Source organism: Ischnura elegans, chromosome X (assembly GCF_921293095.1).
Source record: "Ischnura elegans chromosome X, ioIscEleg1.1, whole genome shotgun sequence".
NCBI classification, from domain to species: domain Eukaryota; kingdom Metazoa; phylum Arthropoda; class Insecta; order Odonata; family Coenagrionidae; genus Ischnura; species Ischnura elegans.
This window is the reverse complement of record NC_060259.1, coordinates 95,364,360-95,385,970: the sequence shown is the minus strand read 5'-3', so window position 1 is coordinate 95,385,970 and position 21,611 is coordinate 95,364,360. Positions and strand designations below refer to the sequence as shown.

Below are 21,611 nucleotides of genomic sequence, written 5' to 3'. Positions count from 1 at the left end.
ACCCAGGATCAAAAGTAAATGAAACTAAATTAATTTAAACTCCGCGCTGCTCATAGTTAAGTTTCAATCCCATGAGTTGAGTGGAGGGGGATAAGAGGAAATAGTTTCGACCTATTTTATGACAGAATGTGGGGAGGTGAAAACATTAAGCTTAAAATTCGAATGGCCGGTTTGCGTTTTCCGTTCTCCTGCTGGTGATAAAAAGTATGAGTGCCCCAAGCCTCTAATGGTGGCAAGCCGAGCCTCTCCTTTATTCAACCATGCTTCGTTGCCGGTGAGTGGGTCGAAGCTAAACTGATCGAAGCTGAAGCACATGGTCACTCCGGAGCTAAACATAATGTGTTTCATTTCGTCCCAGAGGTTTAGTGAAGTTTCGACCAGCAGTAGTGTTGACTCCGATTTCGTGCGGTATTCTATGTAAATTATTTATCACATAGTTCATTTTATTGAAGTAACTTGGCATTTACCAGAAAATGGCTCCCATTGATAACTGGTTGAGCACTCCCGGGATATTTGCACCACGAATTACACATTTGCATCGCGTGTAGCATATCTCCAAGGATGCTGTCAATTCCATACCGATTTCATCACCATATCTTCAGCGACGCGACCGGTGACTTTTGTAAACTCGTTTAAATTCGCGGTGGGTGACAGAGCCCCTCTGGATAATGCTCTCTCGCAACGCTTCCACTTGACGAGTGGCCTTCGATGCCAATGGCCATGACCAACCCTTTCCTCCATTCTCACCGATATCCCTCCCCCCTTCCCTCACTCACCTCGCAGTATGAAAGGAAATGGACTGCCCATTCTCTCTAACGTAGCCAATGACGCGCTTAGCTTGAGCCGCGTTCGGGAAAAATTGGGTGTGGAATGCACAAGGCGAAGTTTCTTTTACTCTTCAACGAATCTTGCAATAGACTACGTGATCCCTCATAACACAGCATTAATACATCTATCACCTGCGCTATCTATTAATACATGCGGTATTCTATGTAAATTATTTACCACATTGTTCATTTCATTGAAGTAACTTGGCATTTACCAGAAAATGGCTGCCATTGATAACTGCTTGAGCACTCCCGGGATATTTGCACCACACATTACTCAATTGCATTGCGTGTAGCATATCTCCAAGGATGTGTCAATTCCATACCGATTTCATCACCACATTCATATAATCAGGAAGAATGGAGAACTTGCATGAATTTATTAAATTTCGTTGGCGGACAGAAAATTATTTTCTGAATTCAACGAAGAAAACCGAATGATAATCTGAGTTTTCTTTCGCGAGATATTCAATGATAAATATAACGAGTTTTAAAGCGCGCCAAAAACTCCCTCACCCCCCAAGAAATTGCCGACGAAACCTCATAAAACGACGTCATAGGTGCCAAAACATCACACGAAGTAATTGTTGTTATTGATTTTGATAGTTGCGAGCAGTTGTGAGAGCTTCATTTGCGAGACGTTTTGATTATTTTCAATTTAAAGCAAAATATCCGACGATAGAGGCCCGGAATCCCTCATATTTTGTACTATTTATAATATTAATATCTGAGTAAGGGCATAAAATATAAAACTGGAGCAGTTAAACCAAAATTTTATAACACCTAAATAACATAGTTGTAGGAGTCTGAGCCACGGCCGTTGGAAGGGGGATACGTTAATTGTAAATTGATATTATCGACGGCATCTCAATCATTTAAGCATGTCATTAGAGCAATTTTTATGATTTCTAATGCCCGCTTTGCTTTTATATTCAATAACTTCATCCATTTATTTGTAGGTGCCGGAAAATTGGTCGTTTAGGACTGCCTGTGCTTGTATTATGGGGTAAATTCCACTCAATACACCTTTTGCTCGCTGATTGGAGATTTCTAGGGAACATCTTCCATGCCAAAATAGTGCTATTTTTAACGTAACGACAACTCCCGTTAAGCTAATGCTAATAATCACAGTGCCAGTGGTTATAATGCACAAAGTTTGACAAGGTTGAAAATTATCGGCCAAGAGTTGTAATTATTAGTGTTCCATCGTGATTTAACTGTAAAAAGTGCTATTACGCTATCGATAAATGTTTAACAGCAGTGTAAAAATTCTCAGTGGCGTGTTCACCTCCACTGTTCACCGTAGATATGACATTTCATGACCAAGCTATCAAGATCAAAACTGTATGTGAAGTTTTTTTTTCTGTTATATCAACGAAAAGTAGCGAGAAAGGTCACCTGTGTCACTTGCGTGGGATATTTAAGGCTTTAAATCAGTGAATAAATAGTTGTTTTCATCATAACTAGCTCTGTTATTGTAAGTTGTACGTGATGATTATAAGAATGGTAGTGACTTCCAGTTTTTGATAATTGTATTTGCCTATTTCCCTCTATATTTTTATGGTATGTGCTAGTATATCGTTTATGGATTTACCTCTATCAATAATATAGGGTGTAGCTTGTGTGTGTTTCGGCAGCGGAACCAATTCGCGATCTCACATGATAATTGTGTGCAGACTGCTTTGCTGCACTCGTGAAACCAATGAAATGGTTAAAATTTGTCACATTATCATAAAATAAGAGTTTCTTTTAGCAAAAAATGCATTTATCGTGTTTCTTTAACTTTTCATTGCTTATTATAAATAAATGCCTAAAAGTTGTTTTTCATAATTAAAGAAAGTGATTTTCTGGTACTCTCTGAATTAGCATTAGCTATCCAAAGCCTCTTCTTACTTGAAAAGAATGCAGAACAACAGATTATCTTTTTTCACGGGAGTTAAGCTGTTTTATCTGTGATTAAGGCTCTTCAGTTAAGTAATCGTGATAAATTTTTAGCAGGATGAGAATCGGACCACCGTAGGGCGGATAGGATTACCTCCTCCGCTAATACGGCGTTGCTAAATTCAACAGCACGGCTCGTAAGCTTGCGATCGTTATCCTCCAGAATTACAAGTTTCTTTTACATCTCAATTTTCCGGCGACGTATAGCAATAATTTGTCATAACAAATTCCATGAGGGTCGTGGCATAAATTTTTAGTGCCCTAAAAAAAGGCTGGTGTCCTACTACCCCCTGCCACACGCCTTTTGGGCGGCTTGCGGGGTAGTTTGTAGATGTAGATGAATTTCAGGTGTACTACTCGAACAAGCGACAACGTTATCATCCATTTTTCTGATAACTGAAACATCCGAAGTGAAACGCTTGTACTTCATCATCCTGATGTCGCATTTTTTGGATCCCAAGTAATAATCGTGGCATAAAAGCATTAAGAAAACTTACCAAGCATAACAGCACACACACAAGTGACGATGAGCGGCTAAATCCTCCCTCAAAACAATGTTTACAGCACGCGCTCAATGTATTTCCCGACTCCCGACGGCAGTTTAGGCACCTATGACGTCACGAATTGCTTCGGCAAAGCTCGGGTGTCTTCGCGCAGTGGTCGGCTCAGAGAAACTTTTCTCGATTTTAAAGTCAGTTTTTTATTTCTTTCGATGATAAATGGAGAAACTTTAGGCATTTTTGCGAGCTAATGTATCCATTTTACCTGTTCAAAATAGTTTTTATAGCAATCGACGACCCATGCAAGTTCCCCATTGAGGGTAACTACGGAATGATTAATTAAATGTCATCGGAAGTAAAGGGATTTAGCCAATTTTCCGCTCGATAAGGTAATGGGAGAGGGATTTCATTTCCAACATTCCATCACAAGAAATAAAAAACTGAGTTAATAAAAGTGAGCTTTGCAATGAAAAACTCAAAGACGTATGAACGGCCCATGGGATGAAATCAGTCCGATTTTCAGTCATTAGCGCGGATTTAGGAAGATAATTCTTATTATACAAATCCTTGTCTATTGAAATATTACGACAGGTAAAGCTCGAGAAAAGCAACCCCGCTGAACGCCATCGATGACTGCCTCAAGAGAGACGATATTCGAGGACAAAACGAAGGCATGGGAGGAAAGGAATGAGTGTGCACCTTTTAGGGTGAGTGACAAGCAAGTGTGAGGGTTTAGTAAGAATATGTTGGGGAGACCCAAGTTATGAAGGCCGTCCTTAAAGTAAAAGCACTGGAAAATATTGCTCATTCAAATACCCTAAATACACTGACTAGATGGTCCCCTGATGATGTATTACCACGTAACTCATAGTGCAATGATATTAAGAACGAAGCTATGCAACAAATTTAGCAGAGAGCATAATGGGAAGCGCAGTGGAGATGGAAGTCTCCGAAAGATGTTCCGTAATGCCAACAGTTTGGTGAGCATCGGTGCGGTCGGTGTATCTGGTGAAATACAAAAATTTTTTTAGCAATATAAAATTTGCAAATAGATTTTGGAGATGCAGCCTTCGATTTTAATCACCCTATTCTACGGCTTGAAAAGATTTCGTAGAGGTAATATTTCATTAAAGAATGAAAACAATGGGTGAAGGCGGTGAAGGCAATATTTCATTTAAGAAAGAAAAAATGAATGAATGCATTCTAGACCATCATCATGAGCCATTTCATGAATTTTTATTATTTTATTTTTTCACATAGGATGACTAATGCGAAGAAATTTTTGCATAATTGTAGTTTTACTACCATGGAATATCTCGTAAACCGCTGCATTTACCACAAAATGGTTTTGGGTTTTTATAAGTAATTAAATGTAGGTCCACATTTGGCGAAATTCGATCTGCAAAGTTTGGTCGAAAGAGGTTATCGGAAATATGGCTACTTTTGCGTGTTGCAGTTATTGAATTATGGTGGAATGACCCTACTATAAGAGTAAGCCAATAAAAATTTCTTGGAACAATGTAAGAGAGGATACAACTCGCAGGTATATCTATAGCATGAAACAAGAAATGTTAATAATTAGGCTACCACCTAAAGAACAAATATAAATGACGACATCACGCGGAAACTCAGACGTAATGAGGCAAAGAGAGAGGGGCAGTAAGGAGGCTTATGAGATATATTCCAAAGGAGGAAATGTAGTTAGACCAATTATGGAGAGCATAACGATATCGAGAGATCCCAACGAGGAGGTTTATGAACTTGAAAATAAAGACATGTTTAGGAGCGAATAATATAATAGGTAGGAAAAAACAGCTTTATAACCCCTAAAAAGTTTCTTTCTGATCCTTGAGGATTTTGCGCTGAATCCTTGAACTACAAAGAAAAGTACACAGGAAAATTGCAGCAAGAGGCCGAAAAATAGAAACAGTAATGAGCGGGTGGAGAGATATCATCATTCCAAAGTAAAATACATAAAATAGAGTAAGCTGAAATAAATACAACCATGAATCGTAAAAGCACGAAATAAATCAAGCAATTGAATCAATACATTATATTACTGAGTTCCGCTATCTTCTTAATGAAATTTAAAACAAATTTCTATTTCATTCTTGAAGTAATTCCATAAATTATTATTACATTATCCTTGCATGATTTTCCAAGTAGAATTACACGGCATTCTAGATATCAACTAATACGTACAATGAAAACTTTTATGAGCATTTCTTAAATATACATGGTAGCTACCCTATAACCGGCAGGAGTTACATATGGAATCTTCCTCTCAACAAGTACATGAGTAACTGAATGAACCACTTAATACCTCAACTCAAATCCCTCATAATATCGATGAATTTCGTGATTTGAAACATCCTTTTACTGCACAACGTTTAATTTAAAGCACTAAAAGTAAATCATGAAGAATAAAAATATTTTCGTACATTTTGCCTCAAAATTCGTCAGCATTCTCCCGACGTAAACGGCGTTTTAATTAAAACCCTCAATGTTTCAAGCAAGCGACCTGGAACACTGTTATAATATTCAACGCTTAATCAAATACGTTCGGAGATTCATTTGCTTAATATACAAATGAGAATTGCCCATTATCTTAGCGCGGGAAAATATTTTTATAGGGTACATTGGGCTGCATAAAAATCGTCCATAACACCATGTGGGTGTTTAAGCAATTGCATTACGTGTGTACTGGGTCGATTCCACTTCCACCCCAAAAGCATGATAAAGACGGAATTACGTGTCATTGGTGCGATGACCGAGCGACATGGAGACGGCCATCAGAGTTTGCTCATCCATCGCATTGGAAAGCACGCCATTTTCTCCGACGGCGAAATGAGCGATTTCGAGTCAGCGGCTGAAATATGACCGCCGGCATATTCCCGCACTTCTAAAGCCGCGTCTGGGAATACTAAAGAGGTCGTCGCAAACTAAGACAAATGAATGCCGTCATTTCACTTAGCCGCCACGATGGCAGCTACCGTCTGTAGCACTGCACCCGCGCTCCACGGGGGTGGAGCGGCGGCGGCGAATAAATTTTATCAAATTTTAGATAAAGACAAAGATTGGTTACGGTCTACTTAATGTAGTGGGAAAAGTTCAAGACGAGAGTGCAAGTGGTGAGACGGTGATGCGTTAGGTTAATGGCCCCTCGAGCGGGAGCGATTTGCCTTCTTAAGGGGAAATTTCCGAAGGCAGGAAAATACGAATATGAATTCAAGCTGGAAAAACGTAGCCTCCGGAACTTCTTTCGCGATTTACTTGCCCCTCATCCAAGAGGATGGCAATAGTTGTAGAAGCATTATAAGAATTAGACGCATTTGCATATATATTTATTCTTCTAGCTGAAATTTGGATTTGGAATTTTTTGCCAACGCACCTTCCAATTGACACATTGACTTGGCATAACGTCTAACTCCATGGCCTTGAACGTCTTCCAGGGACGATGCAAGTCCATTTACTTGCTGGTTACTGTTATTGCGAACAATGTAAAAAAAGTTGTACGAGATAAATATTCGATAATCAATACCAAGTACTAAAATTTACATAACATATTAAAGCTAATAAAACGAAATAAATCCACATCTGTGGGTTAAACGCCATCTTACCAATCGCAGTCAAAGTGAATCATAATACATTCCTGCTAAGAGTATCATCAAGGTAGGGTAGTTAGTATTACGTTGCAGGGTGTAGAATGTGAACATTTTTTCCCTCTTTTCATATAAAGGGTGAGACGACACTGCCATTCCTGCACCCACTCTAATTCAATCGGGAAACCTACACTCACGGAGAGCAATACGGCTTCACCTTTATGAATGCTTGTGCGGATTAAAGTATAATCTTGCCGGCGGAATTATAACAACGAGGAAAAGACAAAAATTATTGCCAAGAAATCGCAAATATGCGGACCCACAATCGATTTTGACGTGAGCCTGTGATCGACATTCAGTTGCGGAGCAATATTTTATCTTCGTCATCTTTTGTTCATTTTTGATTGAAAACATTTTTTTCAATCTCTTCCAGGGAATCGATGGTGCAAATAAAAGAGAGACTATGTGATTGGCATATACGACAAAAGTGTCGCTTAAACCTTCTGTTTATGTCGTTTGACGAGTTCTCACTATTCCCAATACCCATCGAACATCATCGGACATCTCCGAGCAAAGGGCATTTGTAAACACGTTCCCTTACGCGGAATTTTAGACGAATTCACTTATTGCGCCGACGTGCTTTTCTTTTTTCTTTCGTTTTAATACTTGGATCATTTCCATATCAGTTTTCGTGTACGCTTTTCATTTCATCCGGCTACGCACGTCGCGTCAGTCGCGTCATATAAGCGGCACCGAAGTGGCCGTGACCAAGGGCGTGCTATGGGCGGCCAAAAGATGGGCTCATTCTTCGGTCATAATGACCGAAACGGCATGGAAACAAAGTCCATGTTTGGGTCATAATGACCGAAACGGCATGGAAACAAAGTCCATGTTTGGGACATTATGACCGAAGCGGCGGTGAACGTGTTAAATAATCTCCTGTCACGTACAATTTTTCCGTTTGCGAAATTTCCACGAGTATAGGTGATAAAAACGAATTCAGCGCGTTGCCCAATCTCTTCCAACCCTACGAGAGAGAACTTATGAGTGAAACATATAGCGTATAAGATAAGTCCATGTCCAGTGGTGAGGAGTGGTCACCCCCTCGTATTACTGCGTGTTCACTGCAAGGTAGTCATTGCGGTGTGGTATGGTATTCGGAGGAGGCGACCGACAGCTGAGTTCATTTGCGCCATGAGATAAGGGTATGGAAGGAAGGGTGGAGAGAAACCCGGCGTTGGCATTAGCCTGCTCTGAAAGAAAGGCGCCACGGGGACTAAGGCGCAACGTTCCATCTGACGGACGAAGTTTTACGCTTGAAATGTCCTCCACACAACATTCAAGCACGGATCGGGCAGTCTCTGAAAATTCTCTGCACCACCAGGATTTGAACCCGAGCCTACGGGGTGGGAAGTCAATACTCTAGCCACCACGCCGACCGCGGTCATTGTCTGATTGCTCAAAAGGCCGGGTGGCGGACGATGACAATTAACTCGAGCATTTGACACGGGGACACACAGGGCAAGGTGGTCTGGTCCTGAGGGGAGCACTACACCAAATAGCAATAACCACTTAGCCAGAGGCTAACTAAGGTGCATGGTAATCAAACAATGGGTTATACACCCAAAATAGGTATAACCTCGCAATTTTTCTGACTTTGCATGGTACATACTGATAATGATACGGCCGGCCTCAGTGGCGCCGGGGTAAAGTCCCCGACTGCTAACCCAGAGGTCGCGGGTTCGAATCCCGCCTGGGTGGTTTGATCACCATCCAGGGCATGGATGTATGTGATTGTGAAACAAGTCAATTGTAAGAGAGGACTATTTAGTCCTGAATTCGCTTGTAATAAAGACGACAATGATTACATATTGGTTCCAAAAAAGATTTAAAAATCATTGAGCATTAATTTAAATACTTTTAGGCCATCATTACATGGAATGATACCAGCACGAAGATTCCTCAAGAAAGGAAAATTTTGAGACAAGGGTGGTACCTCGAGAAATGTATTATAGGTTTCGCTTCGAAAGTCAGATCTCATATGAGGTGAAGAATGATACGGGGAGAGAACTCCAGAATTATAATGACATTTATCGGTGGCGTAATACGAGATGTTCCCAGTTAAGTAGAATATCTAGGAGCGATCTACGGCTTTGAACTGAATAAACTACAATACTAACATTCAAACCACTATAACTACCATACACAAATGAATTTCCATGTGCTTGATTTGGAATTCGATGTTCTCATGCAACGAAAGGCGTCCAATTAGGGGACAGAAGTAGATGTTCTCTGAAGAGCCATACATATGGCACAGGTAAAGCACATACAATATCATATAAAACCATCTTATACAAGTGGCTATTCAAGTTATCATTCAAGTAAATTTGAGTAAATACATGTGGCTGTTTGTAATGTTTTCTATCATCAATATTTATCCAGCTTTCTCTGCTCTTAAAATTATCTTCATATTCGACATTAAGATTGGTAGCCTTACATCTAACAAACCCTAAACATTGCATGCAAAATGAGGTAAAATCGATATTGAAAGCTTTACATGCCGAAATATGGCTGCGATTGTCAAAAAAAGATGTTTACATACTGCAATGTAAATACAACTTTCCGCCATAGCACCAGATTGTAATTACTCTTCGCTAAGATGGTAATGATTTCCTTACGAAGTGAGCTTGGTTAGCACTAGATAACGCTAGCACGTAGCATTCAGGAAGAGGCCACAGATAAGGCTGTGTGTGCCTCCGATGGGTGAGAAGAGAGGAGATTAATCCCATGGTAGTAAGTGCCACGGAAGCCACTGAGCCAAGCGCCCTATTTGACGGACGGATTCATTCGAAGTGGACGCCAGAAAGCACCATGTACGATTCGGGATCACACCGATGATCCTCTGCTACCACCGGTATTTGAACCATAACCCTCAGTAAGGGAGGAAAACATGAGCCCTCGCACTTCCACTTTATTTAATTTCTTGAATTTACTGGATATTTCTATCCCTGCCGCAGAGAATAGAATAGGAACTTGTCTAAGTTGTTTTATTTTGAAATTTCACAGAAAAGTGATTCCTGATTTTTCACCGGGGGGATTAGTCGACATAAAAAAAGAACCACTCGTAATCGTATTTCTTGCTCGCAACCCACAAAAGGTAAAGAAATCTAATAGCTTAACTTATTCTGAAGGAAGTAGGGGAATATTCACTGAGCCGAAATGTGTTTCCAGACGTGCGGTAATCCATGTTAAATTCGTCGCACGAGGCATTCTCGCATCAATATTGAAGAGCGATGTGATATGAAAACAGAATGCACATCAACAAAGGTCAATATTTAGCATGCACCCCGTATTTCAGTAATATTATTTCACTGTTGTCATAGTTCAATGGTTTCCAAGTACCCAGTCATGACTGATTTTCGTTTCCAATGATATCTCAATACATTGAAAGAACTTTTCGCATTAAATTAAATGCCTGGATTGCAAAGTGAACTTCCCTAAAGCGCTTCGAACAAATGCGAGATCTCTCACCCCTCTCGAATGATCATGGAAATTCAGATCTGTTGCTATTTTTCCTTCGGATTTCGTAGAGAGGGAGTTTTTTACCATAACATGAACATTAAAATAAGCATACGAATTTCTTCACTCTAGAGTTTCGAAATGCACAATAAAACGAGAGCAATTAGGCAATGCATATGAACAATTGTAATAAAAGGGCGTTCTTTCATTTATTTATTTAAATATTACTGCAAGTAGGCTATTGTCTGGTGGTAGCATTGGATTTCAACACATGAATGACAAGTCTACCTATTAATAACAAAAAGAACAGAAAATAAACCTACAGTAAAAAAATGCATTAATATATGCATATTATACAAATAACAAATAAAAGATTGACACAATATATCAAGGTAGTCAAGCAAAATCAAGCCATATCAAAGAAACGGTGGTTCAATTAATGGATGAAGGTGATACTTTGTGGAATTTCCGTACGTAAAACGTATTAAAAGAAACAACTTTGCACATTTCATCCAGCTCTTTAATTACTCCGATCAACTTCAACAACAATGCGCCATTTTCAAGGGGGAGAGCCAAATAACAGAGGTATTTCATGCAACGCTTTCATTACAAATTTATTTTAGGCAAAGATGATACCAACCGTTTTAAAACAGACTCTCTGCTGTCCTTGATGGAGCCCCCCCTCCATTGCCCCTTTGCCTTCCCCTCCCTCCCTCCCTCCCCTCAATGCTCCCACCTCTACTGGAGCATTCCCCCACCCCTCCACGAATTCCATCGAAGCCTTTGTATGACATTCTTCTGTTACCATCGTTTTTTTACTATTTAAATGATAAAGTTTAGAACAAATGGACATTTTTAATCGATTTTGGACGGTATAGACCCTTTGATCCCTTTTGTACGACCCCTACGATTTTCCTCATTTTTATTTGCTACACTTTTATAAATAACGCGTTTTACATCTTTCTCAAAGGGAGACCTATAGCCATTGCATGTAGTTTTGGAGAGGAGGCCTCGAGTGCGGAGCGCTAATGCGGCGCCAGACCACACTTATGACTTCGCGCTCATTTTCTTTTCTTTCGTCATGGAATCATAAACCCTACCAATTTGTTTTCAAAGAGAAGCGTTGTATCTACAACATATAAAAAAAGGAGGAAAATCAAAGAAGTAGCTTCATCATCATAAATGTTACATTCTTATAAACAATATTGATTTGTTTAAAATCCAAAAAACGATCCATTGGTATCATTTTTCCTAAGTATATCCTTCTTTTCGGAGATATGATGTCTAATGCGAAGATGCTCTAAAATTGTAGTTTTCCGACATTGGAATATCTTGTAAACCGTTGAATGTATTACTAAAAGACTTTGGGTATTTTATGTTCTATTCAAGGCTAGGTGACTTGCGAATTTGGTTGACATCGGTGACCAAACATCTGGTCGAATTTCGGAATGACAAAATGACCATAACATAACATACACACGCAATAAAGAGAGAAATTACATATTTCAAACAGACGTAGAATTTAGGCGTCTGGAGACTTGAGGAGGCACCATGATCGGTCGGTAAACTAATACTTTTTCTCAAAAAAGGTAACGTGCTATTGCACAAATAAGTAAAAGATACTTATCACGTAAAAAATATAAACAACCTTGACATAAAAATGCAATTTTAATTCTTGATGGAAAAAATCCATGATTAAGTTTCTAACGAACAACAAATAGAGGCACATACAGCACATTAACATAACTTAATTCATAGAAATAACATTGATGCGGGAGTAAGACACTTCTTATTACAATGTTCAAAATTAGTAATTATGTTTCTGTGTACATGTACCGAATTTCCTCAGAAGCCTAAAAGATGATTAATTCGATAACTATTTCATGGTTAATTATGTGATCTTCCTCGTAATGGGAATAGTAACTGAGTGTATTTCACTGGTTCTGTTTTATTGATGACCAAGGATAACAATAACTTTCGGGCTCCATTAAAACTTGGCCGATTAAATGCACATAACTTGAAACTTGGAGCGATGTAAATGGACGGCAACCCCTTGGCCCGTCCACCCCGCCACCATCACCGCATGCATCCCGCCTAGAGCGCCGCCGCAAATTCACATTCAGTCCCTTTGTTGCAGGACACGCTGGGATGTTGCTTCGGCCGCCGCCCAGCCAGAGGAGGTAGGTTGTATTCAGTCCTTTCAAGGTCTTCCCGCGCCGCCAACGGAGGAGACACCAGCAGCTCCGGCTGCCGCGAAGAGAGCTTCGGCGTGGTGCAGCGACACTCCAACAGCCTGCGCTTCCTCGAAGCAGACGTGGCGCGGCAGGAGCGCCGGCCCCTCGTGGTCTCGTTCCGCCGAAAGCGGCCCGCCGCGCCCGGCCTCGCCGACGCCCAAGTGTGCGTGAGCGTGGTGGAGCGGCGCCCCGCGGGCCGCCGACGCTGGTGCGAGCCGCGCGCCGCCGCCATGCCCGTCGTCAGCAGCGTCGTGTACCGCGCGCCACGCGTCTCCGCCCTGCTCGAGTCGGCCGCGGCGTCGCCCTCATCGGCCGTGGCGGCCGTAGGCGCCGGCCCCCTGCCCATCGCCGACCCCGTCCTCTCCGACGAGCTCACGCTCTACATGGACGAGCTGAAGCGGCGGCGCAAATGCCCGCCGTGAGGGAGAGAGTCTGTGATAGGGAGCGGCCACTCACGCGCGCTGAGTGCTGCTGGCGATTGGCCGGCCCTTCGTCACGGCTCACTCTCAAGTCTTTCCAAAAATATCCCCACACATCACCACGCAACCCCCAAAGCAGGACGCTACCACGCTGTCAACGTGTATTTACTTTCGGAGGACTAAGTTGATACATTTAAGGATATGTTGGAATATTGAGGAGCAATACTCCACAATTATAACATCAACTCCGGGTTTCAAAGTTAATTAATCAAGGTCAGAGTGGTAGCATGTAAAGAATTGAAGACTGGGTCGAATTTAAAGTTATCTTTGTGGAAAATTGCCACTCATTAATCCAATATAAGCACATTCCATTCCAATTCGTTAGAATCCTCGGTAGTTGAGGAATTGGTTTTAACTGCCCACCCCAGGGAGATGTCGCTGTTTCTTAGACAACCTGAGGAGCTCTGTTTGTGTTGGATTTTAAAACCTTAATAATCTATTGAAGTAAACGGAAAAATTATATATTTCATAAATTATTTTTATCAGGTCTGTTATAGATCATACGATAATGGCGAGATGTTTGATGAAGAAAGTTGTAGAAGGAGAATTAAGTTTTAGTATTTTTATCTTCAAGCACGTGAGGCAAGTTATTAAGCCTATTATTAAGTTAAAGACCAACTTAAAGATGAAATATTAGCCCGTCAAGAGGAATTTTCAATTACCACCACCGGCGACAAATCCTTATTCTGTAATGAAAACGCACGATTCATTACGGTTCAGCCAAGAATGCCGTGACATACTGCTGCTGATGAAGACTGCCTCTTAGAGAGGAAAACATGATCTGAATGGGTTTGATGAAATGCGAGTCTTTGAATTCCACAATGGTCGTTGCAGGGAAATTCGCTTGCAAAAATATTCCAATCATATCAATTTCTAAAGAATAAAACTGAAACAGCTTCCTAAATCATCAAGTACAGCGAGTGTCATGCATCTGTACTTGCGGATGATATCTAACTCTAATCCGTGAATGTAAATGAACAATAAATGCAGTTGGCAGTAAAACTGAATCAAATCTTCAAATATTGAGACTGAACGACCCGGATACGGAGAGGGTATTTCTTCAATTAACATTACCGGCATTCTGTCACATACGCCGCACTTAAATCATTTGAAATGATCGGGGTATGATCGTATAAAGTATATAAAGGCTAATTAGATAGCTGCATTTAAATTTGTGAATTCATTATTCAGTATTTTCTTTGGCAACTGTACCGAATACATGTTCACTGTAAAGATACATGAACAAGGGATATATTTTGGTATTAATGTACCCCAACATGCGATGTCAGTCAATAATAAATCATCAGTAATTTGTTTCCGCCATATTTCTCCTAGTCTAGGCATACTAAACTAACCCTATTTCCATAGGCACGCACGTTCATCAATTCCTTTCAGTCGGAAGCCTGGAAATATTATCAGTGAATACTCCAACCGCAGCTCACAACAAAGTACAGGAGTCTACCCCTCTATTCGATTGTACACATCAGTTGACCGTAATTTATAAGAAATCAGGACTTCATCTATGACGCTCATATCCTTCGGGGAGAGGACTTGACGGCCTGAAATGACAGCTCCTCAGACATTTTTCCCATAGTTTTGGAAATGAATTTCTAGCGTAAATAAATATTAAACATATTTTATCCACAGATTGAATAAATACGGCAATGTTTAAAACAACTCTTTGCCACTGCAACGCAAAAAAGAGGATAAGGCGCGCAGGATAAATAAAAAGGAGATTAAATACGGCTACAAATCCTACTATTATCACTCGCTTCTATTGAACGGGTATTCAATTGAAATAATTTACTACATTTAGAAGGATTTTTACACAACGACATTTTATTTTTAAACGTATGCCTGTTGAAGAAATCTTAGATGGTCGGTATTTTGACATTTGTTTCAGAGAGAGGCCGCTTCAGTCCTATTTTCATGAGGTGACATGATAAATTTAATCTATGTGTTAGATATTTCCTCGCTAGTTAGTTTGCTACTAAATAAGAAGTAGTAAATAATGCAGGAATAGTTCCTTTGAGGGCAAAGAAGTAGTCATTCTGAGAGGAATAGATGCTTCCTTCTTAAGTCTGGCTCCATATCATCCATGCTATTTTTTCGGTGGCAACGAGACTAACCCATTTTGACCCAATGTTGCTCCTAAGCAACACAAACATGCATAAATGTTCAGCTCTATTTACGAAATATTTAAACCAAATATTATTTTGTGGTGTAAATTTTAATGACGAAATATTCATCTGCCACGATAATTATGATTGAGTGAAAAATTGTCAAGTATTCAAAATGAGAAATCTTTAAATTTGATTTTTATCTGAAGCAGCTCCGGGTTAAAAATGGTTAAACCAGCTGCCACTGTCTAAAAACCCGGCAGATTATTTTAAAATGTGCATTACGCGCACTTACCCAAGGTTCCACGCTATTTTACCCCCGACTGATAAATTATGAGGGTATTTCAATATCACTCCTGAACAGCTTTCAGGCTGGAGCTCAATCTCCTATCAGCGACATAATGTTCCTCCTAAAAAAACGCACTATCCATTCGGATTCCCGAGATCCGTCCGCTATACATGCAATTTTTCATATCTTTATGTGGTGGTCCATTTTCATCTATGATTATTTTTTTAAATATAGAAGCAAAACGAATGAGGCGTCTCCCAAATAGCAAAGATTCTATGTGCGCCAATCTTCAAAGTACCTTACCATGTAGTTGCCATAAGTAGCTATGTGTAATAGCGAAGGCCCCTTGTCACTTGGCGCTCAACTGTGAATCCGATCCCAGCTCCAAAATTACTCCAAAAGGTACAACTACCGGGTTCGACGGGATGAGCCATGAATATTTGAGCACAACAGCGCACTTCGGATATTTTGGAAGTAGCTCGACACATTTAAAAAGCGCATTTGAGCCATAGACTGGCAAGTTCGCTATGCATCTTCACAACCTGCAGCGCTAGTGGTAAGATTGTGTTTCACAGGATTGTGTTTCGCGAATTCAAGTGGTCGGACTTTTGGGACACACTATCGAACCGGAGTTGGAGAACAGTATGTAGGGATCTTTTCATAGCCACTAAAAATATGTTTCCAAGTAAGCTTCCGCGGAGATTACGACGGTAGGTAGCGATTTTTCTAGGTTTCCTTCCGAATTTATCCATTTTACTGGACACCAGACTGTCCAATCAAACGAATAAACACGGAAGGAAACCCGGAAGAATCGCTGCCTACACAAATATGGTTTAAAAACTATGGTATTCTCTTTGTGTGTTTCTCGTAACCCTCTTGATAGCCTAATCTGGGGGAAACGTCATTTCTGCTGTATTAAAAAAATCCCATGAAAATAATTCCAGTGAATTCATATTACCACTATATGTCATGATTCCCTAAAGTTGGTGTACCATGTATTTATTTATGTGATTGTGTTAAGTGTTGTGTTGCAACGTAAATGTTTAGAAAACTCATCTCATTACTGGAATTTTTTTTTCCATAGATGCTGACTTTAGTATTTTTGAGTTACTATCTTAAAAAAAATACGGTAACCTAATTTTCACAGTTAATACCAGTTGACTGCCAGCCATAGGTAAAGCATGGCTTGCAAAGTGACAAGAATATGAGAGTGAAGAAAAAAATCATATTTTGTTAACTACGTTTACATAGTCGTAAAATATTATTCTCTAAATTTTCCATGATATATAAATCAGATAGGCCTATGAGATAAACATTGGAAATTAATAATTTGCGCCGACGCGAATGCAGAAAATACTTTTACTCATCAACCTTAAACAGTTCTTTTAATTGCGCTTGGAATAAATAATGTTCACGCGTATTATCCACTCATACGTGTCACAGAATAAATAACACGAGAGAATGTGGTATTACTGACATTGGAGTAGCGATAAAATCCAGTCTCGTATTGCATCACATTAACCTGTAAATAAGTTGGTAGTGCCCAACAAATGGTATCATCCGAATGCGTTACACGATTTACCTTCTCTTTGAAAAGGAAAACTACACCAGTAACATTTTATAGATAAAACTAGTACTTTCTCTTCATATCAATGCCTCTGATTTCGCAAAAGGGAACACCGAGACCCCCGAAGAGCCAGTCGCCATTTTTTACGATTAAAGTATGCTTATTTTGCCTCAGGAAGAATTTCACTCAAATTCCATTCCTCTCAATTTTTTGACATGTTAAGCAGTCCATTATTGCAGCCTACGGATTTTGCCATTTAATTCCAAACCCTACTTGGCCTACGACACTTGGACTAAAATTGACACCTATAAATGTTAAATACTTGAATTTTCCATCATTTTTCTTCAGTAATGTGACGAATACATCGATAATTTTATGCCTGAAGGATGTGTTAAAAGAAAAATGAATAAAAAGTTTGTGAAAGAAAGATTTTTACTGAGGTTAATGGTGTCCAAGTTAATTAACGGCGTAAATAATTAATTTTTCATTTCATTTTTTATAATTCCATGTTATAATTAATAAGCTACCAGAAAAAAATTCAATATACGTAATTAAACGTCCAAGGTCATTATTTACGCCAAAAAAGCAGATGAATTATATTCACCACTTATTTTGAAAGAGCCAGGGCGAAAAGTTATTTATTAATCTTTGTCCTACTTAAGAAATACATCCGAAACAAAACTGAGAGAAACCACCCCTTCGGTCATTTTACTTTGTCAAGGAACCACGTGTCAGATTTTGCGGACATATCGTCATCATTTCGAAAGTAATTTCATATGCATATTACACTATTGCAATCACTTTTCCGCTGTGATTTTAATCACCGCACAGCAAATATTAATGCAAACTCAAAGGCTATTCACAACTCAATTATCAATCATTAGAGTGATGTACGTACACAAAATGAGCAGGAACTTCGAGCGGGTGAACTAAGAGCGAACAATATCTGAATAAGGGATACAAGGCGCTGATTGGGCTAAAATTCCGTTCCCACATCCCAGCATCAAAATAATACTTATTTACTTGGCTTGTGCTAACATATGTCAATTTAAAGCAGTTACTATAAGTCCCCGTTTGCATAACTCATTATTTGCATTCCCATTATTTGCAAAACTCATTTGGCCCCAAGAAAAGATATCGTTGAAATGTATTTTTAATTGAACTAGGTGATATTAGCTTGATGACATGTAAGTATTGAGGGTACACTGTGTAAGTAACTATGATATTACTCTAAAATGGACAAAGCTTATTGTAGATAAACTGAACGATAATTATGACACCTGGTTCCACCAAGACGCATTTTTTAAATTTTCAAATCTCAGCATAGTATTTCCGGACTAAAACTTAGTTGTTTTCAGGAATTATACACTATTCGAACTAATTTCGCTTTGTCCTCCTTCTTTCCACAGATTTTACTGATGTTTTAGCAAATATTTTTCTATTTCAATGACAATGCAGGGAAGTGATTTGCTGATTTCCAAGTGTCATGTCCTCCAACGTTAAAGTGTGCAATGTAATTGACCCTCATTTGAAGGCGATGGCCAATGAACATAAATATTTTTAATAACTGTATTGATATGGGTAAAATATATGTTACCATGATTGATGGGACTTGTAGAAACAATGACGATGTGAAAAAAATTCTTGAAAATAAAGTGGTTCCCGATGGAAAATTTTATTCTTTCAGTGGCCATTCTTACCCTAGTCCATCAATCAAGTATCCTGATATAATCACACGACGCTTACCAATCATGATGCATCCTACTTATTTACGCTTTTCATTGATTTAAAATCAAGTTTTAATAGCAACTCCCGTATAAGTTCCCCACTAATATTCTCTAATATTACAAATACCGCACTTAAATACTTCCGTCTGTCCGTCGCTATTAATGTACAATGATGTAGTCAAATGCCATAGCATTCGCCAAATTTATGTGAGAATGTTTTCAACCAATGAAATAATTAATAATTAGGAATAATGTAAAATTTAAGATAGTAAAACGGCAAAAACACTTACAGCTGCAGAAGTTAGGCTTATAAAAAAACATTTTAGGAACAATCTCTACTATTTCCAAAACTTGTCAAATAAGCTCACATATTTAAGCATTTGTACATTCCTTTCTTCAATGCAACCTTATTTCTTGTCTATGTATAGGTAGGGGTTTGTCCGTAGTAAAAGGGTATGTCTGTTTCTCTGCCTGCTATGAATTTTCATACGGACTACAACCAATGTAAGTACGTAGGTGCAGCTCATGCTCTCAAAGCCCTCAGTGCTACTTTTGATTGGGTCCGATGCCTCCTTTGCGTCGTTTTCTCACTATCGTTTGTTACGTCACGTCATACAACTTCTGTGGTTGAACATCCTCAGGACGAGCTGGTGAACCTCTAAACACTCCCGATGGGTATAACTCCAAGGATTCTACACTTAAGTATTTATCCCCTTGATGTAAACAATTTTTTGGGGCATGCGTTCACACGACGATTTTGGTCACACGGACACACATAATAATCAATTCCGTATTGCAATTTCTCCGTATCAAGTGAAGCAATGTGTAGGTCTTTAATCATTACATGCACGCTATATTTCTCGGAAATTTTATTTTTACTTTACAGCAATACAGTATCCATTGATAATAATTATATTCTTAACGATACCTCGCATGCACTTCATACCATGGAAACAGATGCGAAGCCGAAGTCAGTATCGAACCCATTAGGGAGAATAGGCTGATCCAAGTGTGGTACACAGAGATCGTTTTTTTTTTCATTGTTTTCTGTTATATACGTATCCCGCTATCATACCTACTTTGTTCCTTTACCTAAAAGTCCTGCTATTTAGCCATGAGTTCCAAGTTTCCCATTTCCCTGTGTATTATCATTCCCGAGCAATGGGTGGCCTGCTTATCCACTCATGCAAAACTTCGGCTTCGCACCTATTTCCATGGTATGAAGTGCATGCAAGGTATCGTTAAGAATAAAATTATTCTCCATTCATACTTACCATAAAGTAAAAATAAGACTTCCGAGGAACATAGCGTGCATGTAAAGATTAAAGACCTACATACTGCTTCACTTGATACTGATAAATACGTGCAATACGGAAAAAAACGAGTCCTTTTCAGTACATTTGCACACACTAGGCATATTGACACGCAGAAAACGCATGAGCCTCTCGTCGGACGCGTTAGACTTATAGAAGAAAACGCATGGCTTAAGGATTTCGCGAAGTCAGTTTCAATATTCTTGCTGTAAAAATAAGAGGAGCAGTGGAATGCGGACACTATTGGAGTATTAAAAGACCCTCATAAAGGTGATAAATAAAGAAATGGTGGCCAGAACAAAAGACCACATCGTAGATAATCAATTTGGACCGAGAAAAGGATTTGATAGGAGTAATGACGCTACCTGGAGCAGCAAAGTAGAATGTAATCCAGGAATGGTTTTCTCACTTCGTGGATTTTGAAAAAGAGCTAATAGAGTAGACTGAGTAAAGGTAGGGCATTCTCGACGTATTACGTTTAAATTGAAGGGACACAGAATCTACTCGATGGATAGCTCCGAAATCGATAGATGTCAGCAATTTATAGATGGCTTTGAGCATACAAATGGACCAAATGACGGAATTAATAGTGGGCAGTCATAGGTGAGGAGTAAGGCTAGGCTGTGCGCAGTTATCCAAGCTATTTAGGCATACCTACGGCTAAATTAAGGATAGGGAAGCCAAAAATGAGATGTACCTTGAATGTTTGTTCAATCAATAAGGTTCATTAATCACTAGAAGATGAGCCACTCAGAACAGAGAAAGCAAGCGTTGATGGATGCCCAGCGTAAACATTTCGATATACGCATTAGGCACAAATACCAACAGTCATCAGCATCAGAATAACAGCTGCCATCTGGTGTCGTAATTAAGGAAAGCTAGGCTTAACAGGTAAGCAGATAGTTATTAGCTTCACTAGCAGGGTTAAAATAGGGTTAAAAATATGGGTTCCACGAGAAAGAAAAACTGTCTCAGCATTAAGGATATCAGGTGTCGGCAAAGGAGACACTGATAAATAAGTAAATAAAAACTTGACTAATTCCACACGGTGATGAAATTGCAAAAATTCATAAAGAATATTGCCCTAAAAGACCTATTGCGTCAATTGCCCGTGCATCAAATCATTTAGAAGATATTATAAATTTAACCTAGGTATGGAGAAAAAAACTCATATGAACTTGCAAGCCTGCTCCCGCAACAAGGGTTACGACATAATTATTTTCATTCGAGGTAGTGAATCTATTCCCGAGTATACCAAGCAACGAAGCAGTGCATTTCGCAGAAATGACCCTCATAAAGGCAGGTGCACCATACCCAGTGACTAGTGAACTGTATGAACTCCTGTAATTGTGTACAAACCAAACGTTTTTTCTTCAACGGCAGGCATTACAAACAATTAGATGGCCTAGCCATAGTGCCACCTTTGTTCCCGTCCTAGCCAAAATGTATGTGGATAATTTTGAAAAACTTATTTTGTCACCTTGTGGAAATAG

General features: G+C 39.4%; 1 protein-coding gene across 2 annotated transcripts in view; it reads left to right on the top strand.

The window, feature by feature from the left end:
- The window catches only part of LOC124171411 (pyrokinin-1 receptor-like), a 210,267-nt gene that overhangs the window by 149,246 nt on the left and 39,410 nt on the right, over positions 1-21,611 (top strand). The window contains exon 3 of one of the 2 annotated variants that reach the window (XM_046550585.1): positions 12,527-12,569. In XM_046550585.1, the coding sequence (XP_046406541.1) occupies positions 12,527-12,569 (43 nt within the window). Of the gene's footprint in view, positions 1-12,526; positions 13,070-21,611 lie in introns of those variants that run through there. The other variant, XM_046550584.1, reaches the window with a different exon arrangement.